Below are 20,953 nucleotides of genomic sequence, written 5' to 3' on the forward strand. Positions count from 1 at the left end.
GTTCTGCCAGCCCTGGATCTGAGGTACCCACTCCGTGTCGGGAAACCGCTCTGGGAGGGTCCGCCGGACGGTTTCTCGCGTGGGGGGGAAGGTGGTGCATCGCCCTCAGCCCGTCGGGGCGCGCACCGGGCCCGATGCCGCTCTGCGAGTGCGGCGCTGGTTGTAAAGAGTTATTGGCTGTGTGTTTCTGATCCGTGCTTGCTAAAAACTAGTAAACACAGTGGGTCTTTTAAAGTTTCTCCTTTTACAAGCGTAATTTGGGGACTTATTTTGATGGGCATTTGATTTTTGATGGGAATCAAATAACTGTCACTGAAAACATGAAAGGTAGGTGAGTTGCTTGGAGGGCCACCTTAAAAACAGAGAAAGTTCTTTCCTGGGAACTTAGGGAAAGGCAAAGAAAGCACCTTGGCAAAGTTTGACTGACTACAAAGGAAGTTCTTGTTTATTTTTTAAAAAGTATGGAGATATTTGCCAAAGGATGTGGGCTATCAAATGTTTTGTGTTTTACTTAATACACTTGGTTTAGGCAACTCTTAAAAATTTAATCCTGTTTGTGTAAATAAGTTTATGTGATTACATACTAATTTCTTCAGGCCTCTTTGAAGTCTGATTGGAAATTTTGCACTATATTATTGTAGTTAAGCCAAGGCTTTATTTCAGAGATCTTCAAAGCTGAAGTGGATTGAACACTGACTTTAAAAAGTGACTAAAACAGGGCTTTTGGAAGCTGATCTAACGTTAAGTTTGCCAAATCAAGGTTTTCTGTTTACCATGGGAGTTCTAATGACTCATAACCTTTTCCTTTCCTACAATATATCCTGGGCAGCTTTTTCTTGAGCTTTATCTGCAGACTTGTATTTTGGCCTACACGTCTTCCAAGATTACAGGAAGAAACTGTCAGGTGGAAAATGAAAGTTTTGTGTTGTCTTTGTAGTTCATATTTTTGAAAACTTCATAGGACAAAGTTTCTACTTCATTGGCCTTCACTTGAAACAAAAAAAAGTACCAACAGCTTATGTATCCTATTTGTTGTTTTTCTTACAGTGTTAGTCCTTTTTCCTTCTTATAAATTATACTTGAAAGAACTAGGCTTAATCCATTTTCCTTTCTTATCTCTGTGATCCTCTTCCCAGATTTGTTCCTGAGAAGATGGTCCCTTTCAGTTTCCCTCTGTCAAAATGTGCACTTTGGGACCCAGTCCCTATGGGTGATGTCATTGGCTCACATATTACCTATTACAGGTATGAATAACCTTTTTTAAGGGGCTAAAGGTTAAAATAAATTTAAGAATTATATCTTTGAAAGCCTCATTTTATCTTTTGAGTCTAATGTATGACAAGACACAAAGGAAAAAGAAACAACCGGTGTTTTCATTTTAAGTGTATAGGGATTTTCATTGGAAAGATTTGAGAGTTTCCCTTTCTGTGGTGTAACACAGTTAAGTGGGTTGGGGGTGCCTCAGCCTAAAGCAACTTGCAATTTCTTTCAGTTTCCTTCCCATACAGAAAGGTGTAAAAATAACTGCATATTTGTAGTTTTCTTTAACATGTTTTTCCTTGTCTCTAAATATTTACAGAGAAAAAGGTATTTTTGACAAACTGGATACAAATAGCGTGCTTCAAGTAGAACTTAAAACTAAGTATTTTGCGTGCTTCAGGAATCTGGATGACAATGCCAAAAGTTCTGATGTTTTTTTCTTTAAAATGAGTCTAGAGGCAAATCTGAAGGACTTGTGAATTTTTAGGGTAGGATATTCCAAACTTGACTTGTAAAACAAATGGAGGGTCAAAATTGATCATTATTACTTAAATGGGTAATTTTTATATAGATGTTACAAAAATCTTACTGTAGTTATTTAAGTGAATATATGCATATATGTGCATGTAAGGGTGGACAACCCTTACATACAGGTCAGAAGGGCCTCCACTTGTGCTTGCCACATAGTGTTCTTTGAGTTAATATTAAAACCTGCAAGTTTTAAAAAAGTTTAAAATAAATTACTTTTATTTTTATGGCTGCACTTTACTTAGTTAATCTTGAGCAGGTAGGATATGAGCTGTCATCACAGTATTCACATAAACCAGTAGCTTCACTTTCAACTTTGACCTCTTTCCAAGTTAAAGTCAGATAACCTCTCTCAAGATAAAATAATGTTGATGTATTTACTGCCCTAGATTTCAAACTCTCTACCTTTTTTTACTGAATAGTGATTTTATAATTAGCTAATATTTCTCCACATTTGCATTCCTGTGTCATTGAGCCCAGTCTGCTGCTGCTTTAAGCATCTACATTAAATGATGTGCTAAAATGAGAGAACACCACATCAGAATTAGTTAAGCTTTGGCCTATTGTACTCTTTAAACTTAGCAGACTTTTTAGAAGTTCTGTGTTTTGGTCTTAGTGTTCCTAATTTTTCCCACCTTCTATTAAAATAATGCACTTGTGTCCATCTCTAGTTCTTGTAACAATGTTGCCCTTCAGATGAAAAAGCTGTTCCCTCGACTTGTTATTTATTGCCCATAGAAGAAAGCTCTTCTCTCTCCTTGATACTTGTTCTCCATAGATAAAATTGTTTCTCCTGTGAAGTTGGTTTGCTGGAGTAGTCAAGCCAAAATATTCTTGTTGAGATGATTGTACAGAGCATTCTGGGGAGCTGCTCCAATTGAAGTATGGCTGTCTTGAATAGGAATAGTTGGGGTAATGCACAGAACAGGAGCTAAAATTCCATTGACACCTTAAACAATGTTGTTGATTCTTATCTTTTTGTTGTTTAAGGCTTTGGGCTGTTGCTGTATATTTTCGTTTTAGAGGACAAAAACAAGAAAGCTATTGCAATATAATAAATACTTTTTTAAGCATTAAAAATAATCTGGATCTTAAACTTGCTTATTGTCTCTTTTTAGAAACCCAAAGATATCTATGATGGAGAAAACTTTGCGACTTGCCTATCGCCATGCTAAGCAGAACGAAAATAAATTGTTTTCCTGTTTTTTACTTGGTACTCTTGCAGTAGATGAAGGTAACTTTAAATATCAGGTAGACAGACAATATTGGTTGGTTGAGTAAGCTGTTATCAAGGAGCCTAAGTTGTTGCTCTTGGACTCTAACTTTATTTATTTATTTTGAAGATGGGGAAGGTGTAACACTAACAATAGACCGCTTTGATCCTGGTCGAGAAGTCGCTGGTGGATCAGGCAAAATTCCAACTGCACCTCTTCCTGGAGACTTTTTGATTCCATGTACAGTTAATGCCTGGGGACCTTCTTCAGATAATATTATAGTGCACAGTGCTGAAGACATCAGCTTGACTTTCAAGGTAGGCAGCTCTTGGCAAGAGACTAGACTATGCACAGGGCTTGATTTCCAACCGTCATCAATTCTAAACATAGAAAAGTTGTGGCTGAAGCAATACTACTTGGTTATGTGAAACGAGCTGCTTGAGTGTCATTGAAAAATATATCGGAAACTATTAAAATCAGTTAGTCTTCATAGGTGTTTAAGGATCACACAGTCCTTAGTCTTGGACTAAAATCTTGCTGTCTGACCAGAGTTTTTCAGCTAGTCTGACCACTCAAACCAGCAAGAAAACAATGATTGCAGCAAACTTACTTAAACAAGAGAAAACAGCTTTTTCTTTCAAATCTCTCATGAATGAGTTGCAGTATTTGCATAATTGGTGATAAATTATTGCTAGGCAAGTGACTTGCAAGAAAACATGTAAAGTCTATGTAGGTTAGTAACTATAGCTGTGCATGTTGCTTCTGTGCTCTGCTGTAGACATATGATCTAGTAAATACACTTTCCATTCCTCTAAACGTTTGCCTGTAGTTGTTGTGTGTATTTTGTAATACAAATAATACTTAACTTCACATCTAAACTTTCTCACGATGATACATCCAGATGTTAAAATAACAAATTTCTTGAATATAAGTAAGAACACTTTGACAGATCAACTTGAACCTTCCAGTTGCCTGTTATTTTATTAATTTTTATACAATTTAAGTACTCCCAGGTTTTTGAATATATCATAAAACAATGCTAAGATATGCATAGTTTAATTCAAATGTATTTTACATTATTCATTATATTCATTATAGCCATGAGCTTTGAAGACCTGGGTTAACGGCTTTTTATACAGTGCCTGCTGCAATAGTAGCTATGATGAATGGATTGAGTTCCTAGTATAATATAACTTGAATCATGGTAGTCATATGATGACAATTTAGTGTATTTAATTTTTTTCTCTTTTCCCTGCTTCTAGGGTCTGCAGCACAGTTTGTGCAGTAAAGAATCGCTGGATCTTTCTAAACTGCTCACTGTTAGGGCTCATGTTGTTTTCACAGAAAACCTGGATAATTTACATTTTAATTTTCACTGGGCTTCTATTACCACAGCAAATATCTTGGAATACACTCCCGTGAAGTCTGTTCCAATTATTCCCACAGCCCTAGCAAGAAATTTGAACAGTCCTATGAATATTGCACAAGTTCAAGGAACTTATAAATGTGGGTGAGTAAAGGGTGATGCTAAGTCTATCAGTGTTGCCTGTTGTTGCGTTTGTTGCGTTTCCTAAAGCAGGTAGGTAGGTGAGATCTCAACCAGTGCTTTGCTTTTTAGTAAAATAACTGGCATAAAAATAACATAACTTCTTGGACTTGGAAAAATTTAAAATTATATAAACAAGAAACAGGAAATGGGGTGGGGCAAAAATCTGAGCTGGTTCAGTAGGAATTCTTTGTGCTTTTGACTTCAGCAGAAGGATCTTCCTTCTGGGGCAGAGGGACACACCTCTAGTTAACATAGTAAACATAAATAGCATCCATCTTTTTAAATAATATCAGTGCCTGCCCTAGAATGAAAATTAGAGGAATGTGAACCAAAGTTTTTCTGTTAATCATGCTTATAAGATGGTATTGGGAAATTGTCATTCTGGCTAGTGACTAATTTAGTAGAGTGAACTAAGGATAGATCGGGGAAATAATTTGAAGCAGCTGATTATCATTTTATTTGGAGAGAGACGTTGTGAATGCCCTCTGAAAGTTACTCTTCAAATGTAATGTGACTTGCACTTCTTAATTTGCTGTGAATATCATACTATTAAGCAAATTTTGTCCTTGATAATTCTTTGATACACAGGGAATTGATGAAAAGCTGAGGAGTTGCTGTAAGTGCGGAGGAAGAATGGATTTGATTTTCCCGCTCCCCCCCCCCGACTTTTTCTTACAGTATTTTCTAAACTAGTATTTGTCTCTTCAGGATTTTTTCTGAAAGACTACCTTCCAAAATACTAAAAAACCCCAACTTCTGCTTTCTTTCAGCTACCTTACTATGGACCAGACACGAAAATTGCTTTTGCTGCTCGAATCTGATCCCAAGGCTTATGCTCTGCCATTAGTTGGAGTGTAAGTGTTTGGCTTTGTACAGATTAATACACATATTGATTTGAGATATATTTGGGGGATTACATAGTGGAGACTTGGTAATGGAACTGTCTCTAATTGGATGTTTCTTATTCCTTGTAGTTGGCTGAGTGGAGTTACTCATATCTGTAGTCCTCAGGTCTGGGCCTGTTGCTTGCGATACTTATTCAGTTCTTCAATTCAAGAAAGGCAAGTTGCTTTTATCTGTGAAACATAGAAGCTATTGGCTGCCTAAAAATGTGTTCCATAGAAATATGTGGCAACAAGGGCTCTGCTCAAAGATATTTGAGGGAATTCTGTGATTTGTATGTTATATAGGAGTCAAGGCTGTCTGTTTTAATTGTTCTTTCTGGTTTTGACTTCTGCCTCACAAATTTTCTATGAAGTGTTAGAAAGCTGGGCTGATATCTCAAAGACAGAAGAGGGTAAACATTGTTATCATTAAGGTCATTGCATTTTAGTTTAAACAAGAAGCAGCAAGCAGGAAAAAGTAGTTTAAACAGAGGTAGGGTTTTGGTTTTGAACTTTTCGTATGGGTGTTTTCTTTGACATAAGCTTTCTCCCTGGTTGTATCTGACCAACATTGAATATTGATTTGCAGCTAGTACTGTCTTGTTATGACTTCCTGCTAAATATTCTGGTTTTAGAGTTTTTACATTCTGATTTTTTTTTTTAATTGTGATGTCAGTAGATAATCATTCCTCATTCTCTATATCTTTTCACTTATAACATTTACCAAGTTCTATTTATATGGAACCTGGGAGGGAGTTCAGGTGTTTATAGTTTAAAACCGATTCAGGTAAATGAAACTTTAGAATATGCTGTATGCATAAGAATTTCTTCTGCTTGACCACACTTGCTTTTAAATTGTGAAATAAAACCACATTTGGTGAACAGATGTGTCTGTAATTACAGAATAGTCTTTTTTCCCTTAACAATTTAAATATGCCCAAATACAGATAAGAGCCCAATTAGATTATTAGATAGGCAAGTTAGATGCTTGACTCTCATTAACTTTCACTGATTCCATCTTGGAAGTGGATTAGGCAGATTTGCTGAACCATGCAAACAGAATTAACCTCTGCAGACTAACAGCTTAATCTGTGCATCATACATTTTTAACTCTTAAGTTGTAAGTATAATTTTAAAGTTGTGTCTAAATGCATTTTTCAATCATCTTGTTCCTACTGCTTTCTCTATCACATATATTATTTAAAGAAAAAAACAAACAAAAAACTCCCCACAAACAAACATATTACAAGTGGTATAAAAAGAAAAATTGTTCTGAAAGTAGTACTACCTTTTCCTGGAAATGCATGTTATTTTCATTATCCTTGATCTTTAGTGTTAAATATTGACTGTTGTTACTCACTGTTCTCAACCTGTAGAAAACCTTCAATATAATTTTTCTTCAAAAAAAATCTGTTTGCTAAAAAGCATTTTTGGAATGTTTAGGGATAACTAAAACACTGAGTGTCTTTATAATACATCTTCAATTGAATTATTAAAAAAAAAAATCACAGTATCAGTTTTGCACCTGTTTTCTTTTATGCTATGATTGAAGTATTCCATGAATTCATTTAAAGTGTTAAGTGATCCTAAAGGTTTGAACTAGAAAGTAGACAAATTATTTCCATTTCTCTGCTTTGGTTCTTGCATGTGGCATCAGTTGTAAGTCCATCTGCTTTTTCTATAGCTCAGTACCGCTCAAAATGGAGTGACTTACCAGTTTGCTAAACCGTGTGATAGTTTGCTCAATATATTGAGAATCTAAGGGCTTTCTTCCCATTTCTTAAGCTTGTTTAAGATGTGGTTTTTTTCTGTTTTAGGGTTTTTTCAGAATCTGGGAGTTTTCTTATTGTGTTTTATTCATTGACACACAAGGAACCAGAGTTTTATGAGTGTGTTCCATGCAGTGGACAGATTGAATTAGGGTTTCAGATCTTAACTTGCAATGAAACAGTGCACCTCTTCAAAGTAAGTGGCTTGGATTCCTACTGCATCATGGTACTTTAAAATTTTACTTTTAGTTTAAATACTTAAAGGAGGAGTGACTATAATGTGACCCAAATGGAACTGCAGTGTTTGAAAATTATGTAGCTCTATAAAGCTGCCTTTTTACAGTGATTACTGGAAATTCAGTTTGTCTTTCAAATTGAGGGATGACCTCCAAAGTCAGCAACTGCTCATTTTACTAATACTTTTCTAATAGCATTAAGAATCTGTCTTTTAAAATGTACTGTGCTGTCTTGGGCTTGGTTAGTGCTCCTTCTTATTAGTGACCTTTCGGCTGTATGAGCGTAGATTCTGATTTCCTGTAGCATTTGCTAACCCGGTATGCTACGTGAATGCTAGACACATCTAACAACTGCTGTGGGTGATACACATTGGTGCTTTCTGGAGAGCAAAGCTAGCTAGGTACCTGTGCTTTGCTTGAAGTTGAATGCAAAAGGGAATTCAGTGGTTACTAATCTGCAGATCTCTTGCTGCGCTACAGTAACAAAGCAGGAACAATTTTTTCTTTGTGCAAAGTAACTCGCTGAAAGAATTTGATGATACAATGTCTGGGAGATAACTAATAAGGTTTGAAGAAATTCTAAGAAATCTGTTCCTTATGTGTTTTCCTAGGCTTGTACAGAACCTGAAGTTGAGTTGTTCATCTGCTCAATAAATGCTCCTATGCTGTGGCAGAGAAGCAGCTACTGTAATTTGTGTCCTGTGCTGTTTACTCAGTTCTCTTTCCAATTAAATTTCCCTGTTCAGGGCTGACTTCCACCTTTAGCCTAGGTACAGCTTAGCTTTCTGAAGATGGCAAGCCTCTTAACAGAGGCTGACTTCAGTTGTCTCCAGGACTTGCCCAGCTGTGCTGTGTGAAACAGCATAGGAACAGTTGCTGTTTCCTAAAGTGGTGAAGACTTGTGGAAGAGTATCTAAGCAGTTACAGCAAGGAAGCATCTGCTCATGGCTATAATTAGGCCAACTACTTTACAGAGTAGCAAGGGGAACAGTGTTAAGCAGGAAGGGAAGTTGCCTGCCTCCTTGTAGTGGTGAAAAAATTGAGAATTGAAAGTAGAGGACAAGCAGCCAATAATCAGATATAAATGTCCTTAAAACTATTTCTTTGGGAGTAGTACCTCGGTGATTAAAAACTGAAAGCTTCATGCTTCACAAATACAGAAAATTTCATTACAGAATGTTGAACCTTCAGACAAGAGCGCTATCCAGTTTGAGTTGAGTGCAGAAAACCAAAATGCAGAAACAGAGTTCTTCAGCAGAGTTTGCAAGAAACTTCCTATCAGAAGGTAAATATTTCAGATGTCATTTGTACACAAAAATTAAATATTTATTGAATGAGGGTTTTTTGACCTCTGCTGTGACAGGTGTTAGTTTAGCTGTGAATGCAGTGATCTTCTCACATTAAAATCTGTGTATGTGCTTTTGTTTATTCCTAGAGTTAATATTCTTCAAATAAGATGGTCAAGCTGACCATATTCCACGAGAAACTACTTGTAGTTCTACTCTTGATACTGGTGGTTGTAATTTATACAGTGGATGTTCCTTAAAAGGCTTCCTTACTGATGGAGCTTAGTTCACTGTATTAAGGTTTCTGTGACATCTGTCCTTTGAAGCAAATCTCTAATTGAAATCTACTTAAGTTGGTAAAAATTCCTTTTTACTTCTGACTTTTCAGAGCTGTGAGACCTGGATAGGTTGAAACTTAGGGATTTTTAAGAACCTGACTTATCCATCACATTTTTATCTGTGACTATAAGATGGCCTTTATTTTCCTTTGAGCAATGTTACAGTCTTTACTATAGCACTGCCTATCTTCCTCATATAAATCAGTGCTTTTCTGTTAGAATGTCACTTAAAAGGTGTGTATGTCTGAGGGTGTGGGGAGGGAAGGTTAGTATCTTTTTGCCCAAAAGCAGCATTTGTATTCTCACTGTTTGATCTTGGAACTGTTTGCCATGTGAACTCCCTAGCTAACCAGAGAGGAGATGTATAGCAACTGCTGCTTGAAAAAAATGATGCCGATATTGCACTGTAGATGGCACACTGAAAAACATGAAGATTCGTGTTACTGCTGCCAAATCTAACAAGCAAACATTTTTAGTTTGATTTATGTTGGTTTTAGTTCTTCCCAAGGCTGTTCACCCAGCAAGTTGTCAGTAAGCGATCACGACTCTGGTGTAGAAGATGAGGATTTATCCCCCAGACCAATTCCAAGTCCTCACCCAGTGAGTCAACAGGTAACTGAGTAAATAAATGTTCTAGGCATCTCAGATGTGACTCTTAAAGCAGCAAAACTCATTATAAGGGGACTGGAGAGTATAAAGCTTCTATCTCAGATGCTAATGGGGGAAAGAACTGAAGAAATGGACCAAGAGTCCCAACTCCTGCTCTAGTTAACCTGCCTTTTCTCCAGGATTATAGACACTTTAATTCCTGTATATGCCAGAATTTGGGAACAGAAATAGTAGGTTCTACTTTGGGAATCTTGCTACCATTGAATAGAAGAGCCGTGGTGTCTGAGGCAAAGATAGAGGCAGCAAACTCCTTATTGTGTGTTTCTGGGTAAATGAAGTAAAGATCTGCTGATCTGTCCTTTTTTACTGAAGCATATACAAATATAATGAAATAGCAGCCCTCGTACAGCATAGGTCTAGAAGGATGTGATGATTGTGGATGATAAAATATGTTCTGTTGCACCTATCTGCTGGGTCTAAGAATAGTGAGAGGAAACATGTAGTCCAATTCTTGAAGGGGAAAGATCCATACTCTGAAATGAGCTCCAGGATGACATGGAGCATTCGTTTGGTAAACATGGCTATTATGCCATATGAAAGCAATTTTTGTCTTCTAAGAATGATCCTAAAGATCTTGCTGCTTTTTCTGTATCTGGGATTCTCCAATCTTTAGACAAGTATTCAATGTGTAGTTGGTTTGGAGCTGGTAATGGTCATATATTGATTTTAAATTAAAACATTTTCTTTGAAATTCTGCATACGGAGAGCTGAAAGACAGTATTTTAAAATTATCTTAAACTTGCTTGTGTAATTGTCCCTTCAGATTACCAGGATCTTTCCTTCAGTTCCTGAACTGTCACTTGTTTTGGATGGGAGTTTCATAGAATCAGGACAATCGTCTAAGCCTATGGGGACTTCAACTGGTAAAAGTCTACCCTCAGCACTACACCAGCCTATTAAAAAGAAAGGGTGCTTGGGATCTACATATTACCCCACCCAGCACTCTGCAGACAAGCAAAACTTTTCTGCTAATATGGGAGATCCCTCTTTGAGGCAATTACCAAACCATTTAAACCAGAAAATTCCAACTTCAAGGCCTTCTGGAGGAAAGCAAGCTCTACAACAGCAACAGTTGCACTGTAAGAAAGCTTGCCCTCAATCAAGAAAAAGTTCCGGATCTTCTTCTCCTTCAACCCCTTGTAGTGGGCCTTCCCCGGATACATCTGTGCATCACCCCAGAAAGCCATCAGAAAGACTTGTATTAAATCCCGATGGAGTCGCACAGCAAGGAGAGCCTCCAATTAGAAGAACATCAGTATCTAGCTCCAAGCAGCTTCCTGCTGTTACGCAGCCAGTCCTCTACAACTCTGCTTTTTCACCACAGAGCTGCAGAAGACCATCAGAACTGCAGGTGCCAGTTCAAGTGCCACCTAGCTGTCCAGCCAGTGCATGCAATTGTCAATTTCCTGCTTCCGTCCAATATAATCCGACAAACTCATGGCAAGGAATTGGTAAAATGAGCCCCACACACAGAGCGGAAATCCAACCAGAGATGGCTCGACAGAATCCATGTACAGTCCTCCATCAAAATATCATTTGCCCAAATATTTGCTGCAATCCAGGATACACCACAAGCAGCCCTATAAGTGTGAGATATCATGGGAAAATGGGGAACTGTTCTCTCGACAATAGTTTATCACCTGGAGTAAGACTGTTTTCAAGTGCAAGCCCCTCTAGTCCGCAGTTTTGTGCAGCCCACTCACCATGCCTGCACATGCCTGCTTCTAAAGCAGGATCAGATAATGGAATGATGGGATTATCTCCTGATGCGTACTGGGTTCTTACAGAACAAGATAGACAACTCAAATTACTTCAAGCTCAGGTTTGTGGAAATGGCAGCTTTCTCCTCTGCCCTCTTAGTGATTATGTTTCGTTAGTTCCCCTGCCAATTCAATTAAATGTTGTCTGTCTTTGTTAGAACAAGAGAGCCTGTGACACCAGGTCTAGTTTGGGAGTGCAGGAGAGTCCTGATTAGCTCTGCTAATTGGTATCCCTTAAAATAAAATGAGAAGTCTTTGACTCCCAATTAGATTTTGCATTTATTTTTATCATATGTCCATAACATGAAGGTTTCTCTTTTAGCAGACCATTTTATAATGCAAACCGATATGCCTTCTATATAAATGCTTTCCTATATATATGCTTGTCTATGTTAAAAAAAAAAAAAAAAAAAAAATTACTGCATGGGCTGTAGACTTTGGAATTATTGTAAGCGTACAGGTGAAGCACAGAATGTTCTCATGTGTTGAGAAGCCTGCAGCTTCCTGGGTTATTGAGGCTGTTGCTTAGAAAACTTCAGTTTTCTGTTTGCAGCAGACAGGCAGGATTCATCAGATGTTTGTTGTTGCGCTGGAAAATTGGGCTTTGCTGGTCTCCCTAAGTTCTGTTTTGATACCAGGTTAAGTTTCTTCAAAATATTGATCTCTTGAGTTACACTGCTGGTCCTGTATTTTGCAGGGTATGATTTGGGGCTGAAAAGCCAGAGTTTAAATTTTGCTGCTAGTGATGAATGATAAGAATAGGAAAGTTGCTCACAATACATATTTTTTCCCCCTTAAACCAGAAAATTGCAACTGAAATATGCTTTAGGTATAGTTGCTATATGTAAAATCAAGCTCTCAAAGCATGGGTTGTGCATGAGGGAGGAAAAGCCCTCCTTATTGTATAAATGCAGCCTTTGCTGTTCTGATGCTTTTCCATGGAGCTATGAACTAATTGGTGAACAGGGTGGACGCAAATACTGGAGTGAAGATTGCCTGGACAACTTCTGTTTTATAATTTAAGTGCTTAGTTTTGTAATTAATAGAAAGTTGGTTTAGCATGGTGTAGGGATAGTTGGCGTATAAATGCTTGGCTGGTAAGTCGGGAATAGGCTTTGTATATGAATGAAAGGGGCAGAAAACACTTCCAACAAGTGTAGTGCAAATAGGCTTTACTGAAGTTGTGTTAGTGTAGTTCTGCCATAGTGCTCAAAACCTTTTCTTTGCTAGCTCTGCCAACATCAAAATCGATGTTTTGATTTATGCTGCATGCAGTGCTGAGAACTGGAAGGTTATCAGACTTCTGTGGCAATGCAGCTTGGATTTGAATCCAGACTTTAGAGGAGCCCAATTTAGTAATTCACTTTTGCCTATTACACTTAATATTTTATTGTACAAATTATAACATTCTGATAACTGTTACAGATCCAACGCTTATTGGAAGCACAGGCTCGTCAGGCTTGTTCCTGTGAACCAGCTGGAGCTAACCATACTCTGCAGCCAGAGAAGCGAGGGGACCTTGTTTCTATGGAAACCCAGTCCTCGCCAGGTTCCCACATGAGGAAAAGTGTGAGCGTTGCTGTGAGCACAGGTAACGCTTTATTCTTTAAAAATAGACTGGCATCACTTTTTCTGGATGTTTCTATGATTTGTTTGGGCGTGGAGGGAGTGTTTTGCAGGCAAGCTGAATGTACACAAACATGCATCTAGATATGAAAACCAGCAAAGTTCTCCATGTGTTGTTTGCAAGTTTAGACTGGAGCTACTTTTGTCTTTGGGCTGCAATGGCAGTGATTGCCATCACTGGAAGAATTATTTTTCCAATATGTTTAGCAAGGTCTTCTGTTTTAAATTGTGCCTTATTGAAAGAAAAAATCCCCATTTTTTTTTTTAATTAATACACTGTTTTGAAAATTAATAGCTTCTATCCCAGCTGGTGTTCTATTAAATGTATTGATTTTTTTTTTAAGCCATGCATTTATATGCATGGAGAGGAGACTGTATTCGCTTTAATTTTAGCAAGTTATGCAGTTGTGTCTGTAAAGTTATATATTAATGTATTGGTTCCTGTTAAATTCATGGAAATATTTGGATTAATCTGGAGGAAATTTTCAAACTGGCTCTGGGTCAATGCATTAAAATGCTTTCATACAACCATTTATTTTCATCAAGTATGCTCTGGAAGAAACTAGGACTTGAATGATGTTTTGGCAACTCTTAGCTGTTCTAAACCCTAAATCGCTTTTAAAATGGTGAAAAAAAACCTGAATGTGAGGAAATGATTCCTCTGGCTTTACAAAGCCAAAGGGTCTCAGAAGATAGTAATGACTTTTCTTAAACAGGTAAATCTCTAATTCTATTCTAGGTGCTAGCTTATTTTGGAATACAGCCTCAGAAAAACAAGACGACTCCATACCACAAGGGAAAAAAGAGGATGAAGAGATTTCTAAGGAAGACTTAAGCATTTCAATTAATGCTGAACAAGATGCAAGTAATACAAGTATTGCTTCTTCCTTAAAGGTGGTTGACATGCCCAGCTTTGTAGACAGTATTCATCTTGTGGAGGAAGGAACTAATCAGAATACCCTCCAGTAAGTAACGAGAAATATCTTGTGTTCACATAATAAGCTGAACTGCCTTTCATAAGTTACTATTTTCATAATTATTTTTTTCAGGAATTATGAATAGTCACTTGACTGGAGTTGTCATGTTCTTTCCCTTCTTTGTTTTTTAATTATGTTTCAAATTGTACAGCTCACCAAAACACACTTGCCTTTAGAGTCTGCATTTATCAGTCATGCATGTTTAGCTAGCCTACCTATCAGCAGCAGCTGATGGCAAAAGCCTTTAACTTGGAAAAACACGTACAGTGCTGGCAGCATTCCCTTTCTTACCTTAAATTCTGAGGGGAAAAGGGGACGCTGCTGTAGTCAGTTGTTTTCCTACTGTGGCTTTTCCCTGTCAGCATTCAGAGCCCTTTCAATTCTGAGGGGCTTAGGATGAGGGATTTATGATCATATGACTGTTCCCTGAATTTCTCTACATTTTACACCAAATTACTTTGTGCATAGTGAATGCAGGTACCAACTACATTGCTGTTAATTTAATTATTCTTAAACTCAGATTATTTATAATGCGATGACTAATTTCAGACTAATTTGGGAAGTGATTTTAAAAATATTTTTCATTATCTATATGGATGTTATTTTCACACAGGGAATAGCTCAACAATTTAGCTCTTTTAATGATCTCATATTCTCTAAGTATATAAAAAGCCAAAGGAGAGGGAATACCCTTCCAGTTAAATTAGGTTTCTAAAATAATCACATTGGGAAAGATGGTGGTTATTAAGCTATAGCTTAAATATTCATAGTCCTTGATTAAAGTATTATCTGCAAACATATACTGCTACCGTAACTGTTACTGATTCAAATCAGTCTTTTGAACATTGTATTTTAGCAAGATGCCATCTTAAGGTTCTCTTTGACTTGGATTCATAAACCTGTAAAACAGCTGTATAAGTATAGTAACTATGTAGAGTAAGAATGTAGAGCATCACCCAGATTTCTTTGAGGAGGAGGGGAACGTTTTTGGGAATGATGGATAATTGCTAGCGTAACAGTAACTGATAACCTACATTGACTCTCTAGTATGTCACGTGATTTAAATCTTATCGCTTTCAACACAAGCAATTGATCAGTTGAGTTCTGAAATTCCCTTATCTTACACTTGTCTCCTGAGGAGGAACAGGAAGGGGGAGGAGGGTCGCCTAAGGATCTCCTCGGGATGATAGTACTATTGATATGTCTGGTCTCAAAAGGTTTACGCAATGCACGCACCTGCTAGCTGAAGGGGATACAGAGCATCACATTGGAACTTGTTCTAGAGTATTTACCCTTTTTATCTGGAAACTTCAGGATAGATTATGGTTCCTCTTTCACATCTGCTGCTGAGAAGTATTTCAAGTAGATGTTTGTTCTCGGTTCATGACACTGTGTGCATTGTGCATGTGTGTGCTTGTAACAGTGTCTTTGAGAAGTTTTTAAGCGTTTTTAAACTACCACAGGAATCTCATTATCAGTTACTCACCTTGGTAAAACTGCTTTTTGAATAAGTCATGTTTCAGAACGTATGGAAGACACTGCTAAAGGCTTTTAAGTGTCCATAAAAATGCTGAAAACATAAGACAAACTGCAAATTGTTAATAACTTTAATTTAATCTGCTTTAAGGTTAAGTCATAGGGTGTCATTGAGTTTTGACTAGTCCAGAGAAGCCATTGCCATTTTCAAATCATCTTCTGAAAAACTGGTCGGGCTGTTGTAGTGTCACACTGCAAGGTGTATTTCCTCAGTCTCCAAGTGACTTTTGAAAGAAAATGACTGCAGAAAGGAGCTAAAGCCTCAATCAGTAGAGAAACCAAGCAATGTTAGGATCTGTTTCTAGCACTCGATTTTTCTCCTCATCCAGTATTCATGAAAAGATAAGGTACACGTAGTGGTACTTGTGCTTTTTCTGTTTCAAGAAAATATCTAGCCATTTTGGTGTTCTCTTTCAGAAATGGAAACGTTTCCCAAGCACTTGTTCGGAGTTCATCCTTGGAAGAAAGTCTTAGCGTGTCTTTACAGAAAGAACCAACAGAGGGAGGCAGCAACCATCTGGTGGTAACACGTGAGCAAAACTCAGAGCCGCCTGCCTCATTGCTACCTCAGCATCCATCAGAGGATCAGAAGCTTTACCAGGACTTACTGGTAATTCATATAAATTTGATATTCTGCACTGAATGCAACAGGCAAAACAGCACACTGCTGAAGTTACAATGTGGTATTGGCAAGAATGAACATTGCGTGAGGCTTTCAAGTTTGTGTGTTATGCTCTACAGAAAAGTTCCAAGTTTGTGGCTCTTCATTTTTTAAGGTTTAAGTGGTTATTCTGTACTTCGCTCTTCCATACATACATGGAATACTGTCTGCTGTCTAATAATTAATAATTCTTGAGTTCAAAGATAATGTCACTTTATAACTTCAGAAATGAGTACCCTTTAAAATTGCACAGCATTTTACCTTCAAGTCCCTTAAAGGGCAGATACTTTAATCTTGAATACCAGTATGTGATGTGTTTAAATTCAGAAGAGACTCTTGCAGAAAGCTTGAAATCTAAGATATTCCAGTGTTTGACTACACTGCTGTGAGTTTACATGATTGCATCTGAACTGAATCTGAACTTGGCTGTTTTGTCAGAATAAGCTGGTAACCTGGCTAGTTGTATTTTAAGTTGCATACGAATAAAACAGGATTTTGGTTTTTGACAGCTCCTGCATGTCATGATGGTTTTGTCCATGTGGTTTTTCCTCTGCTCCCTTTTTCTGTAGGGCCAAGTAAACCACCTCTTAAAGTCCTCAGAAGAGCAAGATCACTTGCCTGTAAAAGCAGGATTCGTTAATGATGATGGTCCTAAGTATCAGGATATTGATGATACAAAAGAAAAGGCTTCAGAGACTGACAAAGGAGTGGCGGATAAAGAGAGTGTGATTGGTGCTACACTCAAACAACTGAAGAGTCTTGGAGTGACAATTGACTCGCCTGGCAAAATGAAGACAAATACACACAAAGTGGAGAACGCCAGGTAAAATACTAGTTGTTTTGAATAGCAATTTGTAGATCCAACCGAAAATGAAGATTGGCTCAATAAGTAAAGAGAAGGGACTGTGTTCACTGCTACTGGGGATTTGTTTGGCAACTTGATCTGTTTCCTGCAAAGATGAAACACTGGCTCACGCTATGGGTGTTTCAGATAGTTTTAAGAGCTCTGCTAGCAAAACTCAGATTATTTAAATATAGCACAAGTAGCTCTAGCTGGTAGAGATTCTGGTGATTCTTAAAGTATTGTACATGCAGTAGCACACAATTCCCTAGAATAATAACAAAGCTGCTCGAGTAATTTCAATCCTTTGGGCTACGTCAAAGTATTCCAGAGAAACACTGAACTTGGGAGGCTGAACATTAAGCAGCTATATATTTTTATCACTGCTTCTTAACCTTGGTCTTGCACTTCACCAGTATAAGTGAAATTGTGATTGTGGCTTTGATATTTAATCAAAACTGGTTCTGTCCTAATCACTTGTTATTGTGAGTGCTTTGACTTGAAACAGGGAGGCTGCAGTGGCTGGGGAGGGAAACAGCCTCAATGAAACAGAAGAAGGAGCAGAAGCAATTTCCGAAGAAGGTGTTTGAGGCACAGGAATTTACTAAAGTTGCTGATTAGGCACAGGCTGACAGCCTGATACAGCTTCACTTTCATCCTTTTTGTCTTTTTGATACTAGTATATAACTGTTAGGTAAACAAAAAAAATCTAACCATCTCCTTATTAGTCTTCTCTTCAGCATTATATCAAAAGCTATTTCCAGTTATACAGTCTCTAAGCTCTTTTGTCTCCTCTTCACTTGAATTTCATCAGGCATTTTTCTGGAATTTCTGGGCTACCTTCCTGGCTGAAGAACCTGTCAGTGTTCTCTTAATGTCAGTAATATGCTAATAAGTGAACCCATAAGACAAAACTGGAATTCTTGGGGTTTTTCTTCAAATTTGGGGAACAGGGTGGGATTCTTCCTTCTGCCACTCTCATGACTGATAAACAATTCTGATAAAAGGTCTACAGCTCAGTAGAGAAAGAAACAACAGTGCAACTTCATAGCATAATTAACAGTTGTTCATCTGAGCCAGGAGTTTACTCTCCCTAAGCAAACTTCAGAGTCTGTACTCAGTGAAACAGGAAGACTTAACTCTCAACATGAGGACTTTGGGTCTATGAACATTTAGTATATGACACATATACTGAATGCACTGGTTTATAACCACTACCAGTGTACCAGAGAGTGTCCTTTCAGTCTTTAAACACCTAATATATACAAGAAATTGGTGTACCAAGCAACAGAATGAATAAACATTTCCCTTACTGGAGGATGCCTTCAAAAACTACAACCTTGCAGGCTTCTGGAAACAGATACTCTTGTCAGAGTTTCTGTAAAAATCCTGGAATTGGCATGTATTGGGAAAGAGGAGATGATCTTGGTCTCTGTCATTGGGCCTGTATCTTCTGTCTCGGTATAAATTTTGGGTTGGATAGCAACATCTAGAGTCTTAGGATCAGAGACATATAATGTCACATTCCCTGGTGGCAATAGACCAAGAGCTCAAACCTGCTTTAAAAACAAAACCAGCTCTGAAACCCACTAGAGGTGGGTTCTTCATCCAAGGGTTGTGGTTAGTATTGAATCAGAAAGGAATATCATCAGTTCTCTAACACAGCGTTTGGATACTGTTGGTGCGAGTAGCTGGAGAGCTGCTTTTTATGATGTGCGGAATACATGATCTCGGCACTGAACAGCCTGATCGAGCTGTGGTGTTCAGAAGGAAGGAGAAATCGGTACAGCGAGCAAAATGAAATGTCAAATTATATTGTGAAATGCATACTTTTCCTGTAACGTTAAACTAACTTTTTGATGCTTTATTTCAGCATCTTAGCATGCATAAATCCTGAAGCAGTGGTTCCTGGACTAAATTATATGTCGTTCGCCAACGTCAGCATGTGTGGCTTAACTCCTAATGTTGTTGATCTGAGCATGGAAGCAAATGCTATAGCACTCAAGTATCTCAGTGAAAATCAGTTATCTCGACTTTCTCTCAGTCGTTCAGGCCAAAATACTCCTGCAGATTTCTCTTTCCAAGATGTCTTGCATACAAATATGGACAAAAGCATGGTGGGTCTTAGCTTAATTTCACCAAACAATATGTCTTTTGCAACCAAGAAGTACATGAAGCGATATGGGCTGATACAGGGCAATGACAGCAGTGAAGACGAAGAGGAACTGCAGGCTCAAGATGGCAGTTCTGGCACTGTCAAAAGTGAAAGTATGCTGGACAAAAACTGTGCCCCTGTGTTGGATGGCTTCAACCACTGGACTGAATTATCCAAAAGAATTGATGGAAGACTTCCCATTCATCTAAAAAGTCACAGCAGAGAGTTGACTACTAATGCTTCCCCACCACAATTAAACAGCCCTGTATTAAGAAATATTACAAATGAAATTTTGCCTCCCAGAGCAGATCAAGCAGATGAAAACTCAGGTCAGGTTTTAAAGGTTTTAAAACCAAAACCCAAATTGTTACCTGGGAGAGTTGAATTCACTGAACAACCTGACAGGAAAGACGAAGGAGATATTCACGTCTTCCCTGGAAATCTGCATACTCCAGCCCTTGAAACATTAAACCAGTCGAACAGCATGAATTCTGTTGGCACTATTCTTGATGTGAAACAACTCAGGCAGTTGCCAAAGTTGTTCTGAACATCCCTCAAGATGGCTGGCAACCACTGTTTCAAATCTGAGAGGGACCTCTCTGTAAAAGGCTACAGGAAACCAAGAATTAAGCTGTCTTTGAAGACATCGCTTTGTCGTAGCAATGTAAAACTTGCAGAACTGAGTTTTCAGCTCAGGTTGGGGATGGCCTGTAAATGCCTGGTTGAGTCAGTGCTGATCAGCGCTGAAGTATGTGTGCACTTTTGTTTACAGTTGGACGTGATTTTAAAGCATCTGAAACATGAATCCACTTGAACCCAAGATGTACTCTTGATATACTTTTAACAATGATGCTTATTTAAATGGTCTTATGTTGACTTTTTTTTAAACACTGACTTTTACATGTTTGTGCCAACTGTGAGCCATTGATACTGTGTGTGGCAAAGCAGGGGTAACAGAGCTAAAGCACTAATTTCTAGAAATTTGCCAAAATGGTTGGATTATGGGGGGGGTGTGGGTGTCTGGTAGGAAGGGAATGCTTTAATTTGCATAAAATTATTTTTAATTCAGCCAAAATGGCAAATGTAACTGTCTGTATCATGAAATCTTGGAAGGAAATTGGAAAAAGTAGCACTTTTAAAAATTTTGTGATTTTTTTTTTTTTCTGAATGAATGTTTTCTATTTATTTGGGAAGTACATATTGCTCATAAAGGTCAAAGGTTCCATTAAAAAAAAAAAAATCTTCTGTCTGTTGTCTGATGTAGCCTTTATTTAAGACATATGCCACTTCCCAGTCATTGTTTAGAATGGCTAACTGGAAGTGTTAAGATGTCACTTGCTACTGAACTCTTCAAGAATTCTGATAGTGAGTAGTGGGGTAAGCAAAAATAATTGATTTACTTTGTGCTGTATTAACATGCAAATATTCTGTCATCAAGCACTACAGTCTATTAATGAAACAACCTATTCTCCATAGCCCTGTGATGATAATATTCCACACGTTCAAGAATTCAGTTATTTATCGTTTAACAATTCCATTTTGGCTAAGACTTTTTGACTTTTGTTCAAATTTTAGGTATAGTAAGTGTTACCGTGGTTACTGTATGTTGTCAGTTACATAGTAACCCCCTGCTGCTGGAAACCCCAGGTGCCCAGCGCTGGCTG

At 37.9% G+C, this 20,953-nt stretch overlaps 1 protein-coding gene across 1 annotated transcript; it reads left to right on the forward strand.

Moving 5' to 3' along the window:
• The first annotated feature begins 1,152 nt into the window (after positions 1–1,152).
• On the forward strand, positions 1,153–19,836 carry STIL (SCL/TAL1 interrupting locus). Its single transcript, XM_009706678.1, has 15 exons — positions 1,153–1,244; positions 2,907–3,022; positions 3,132–3,319; positions 4,265–4,512; positions 5,322–5,405; positions 5,526–5,612; positions 7,253–7,400; positions 8,616–8,725; positions 9,562–9,676; positions 10,497–11,555; positions 12,919–13,084; positions 13,859–14,084; positions 16,050–16,242; positions 16,863–17,116; positions 19,008–19,836. Exons 1-15 carry the CDS (start codon positions 1,153–1,155, stop codon positions 19,834–19,836), a joined length of 3,915 nt encoding a protein of 1,304 aa, XP_009704980.1.
• Positions 19,837–20,953: the final 1,117 nt, after the last annotated feature.

This window comes from Cariama cristata, unplaced genomic scaffold (assembly GCF_000690535.1).
Source record: "Cariama cristata isolate BGI_N322 unplaced genomic scaffold, ASM69053v1 scaffold22888, whole genome shotgun sequence".
Lineage (NCBI taxonomy): Eukaryota > Metazoa > Chordata > Aves > Cariamiformes > Cariamidae > Cariama > Cariama cristata.

What these genes read in the sequence shown, in the direction of transcription:
- STIL (XM_009706678.1), top strand. Translation starts at nt 1,153, where the DNA reads ATGGTCCCTTTCAGTTTCCCTCTGTCAAAATGTGCACTTTGGGACCCA. An exon ending in AGTTCTTCAATTCAAGAAAG is followed by an intron (nt 5,613 to 7,252) that starts GCAAGTTGCTTT and finishes TTTCTGTTTTAG; the next exon opens with GGTTTTTTCAGAATCTGGGA. An exon ending in ACTAATCAGAATACCCTCCA is followed by an intron (nt 14,085 to 16,049) that starts GTAAGTAACGAG and finishes GTTCTCTTTCAG; the next exon opens with AAATGGAAACGTTTCCCAAG.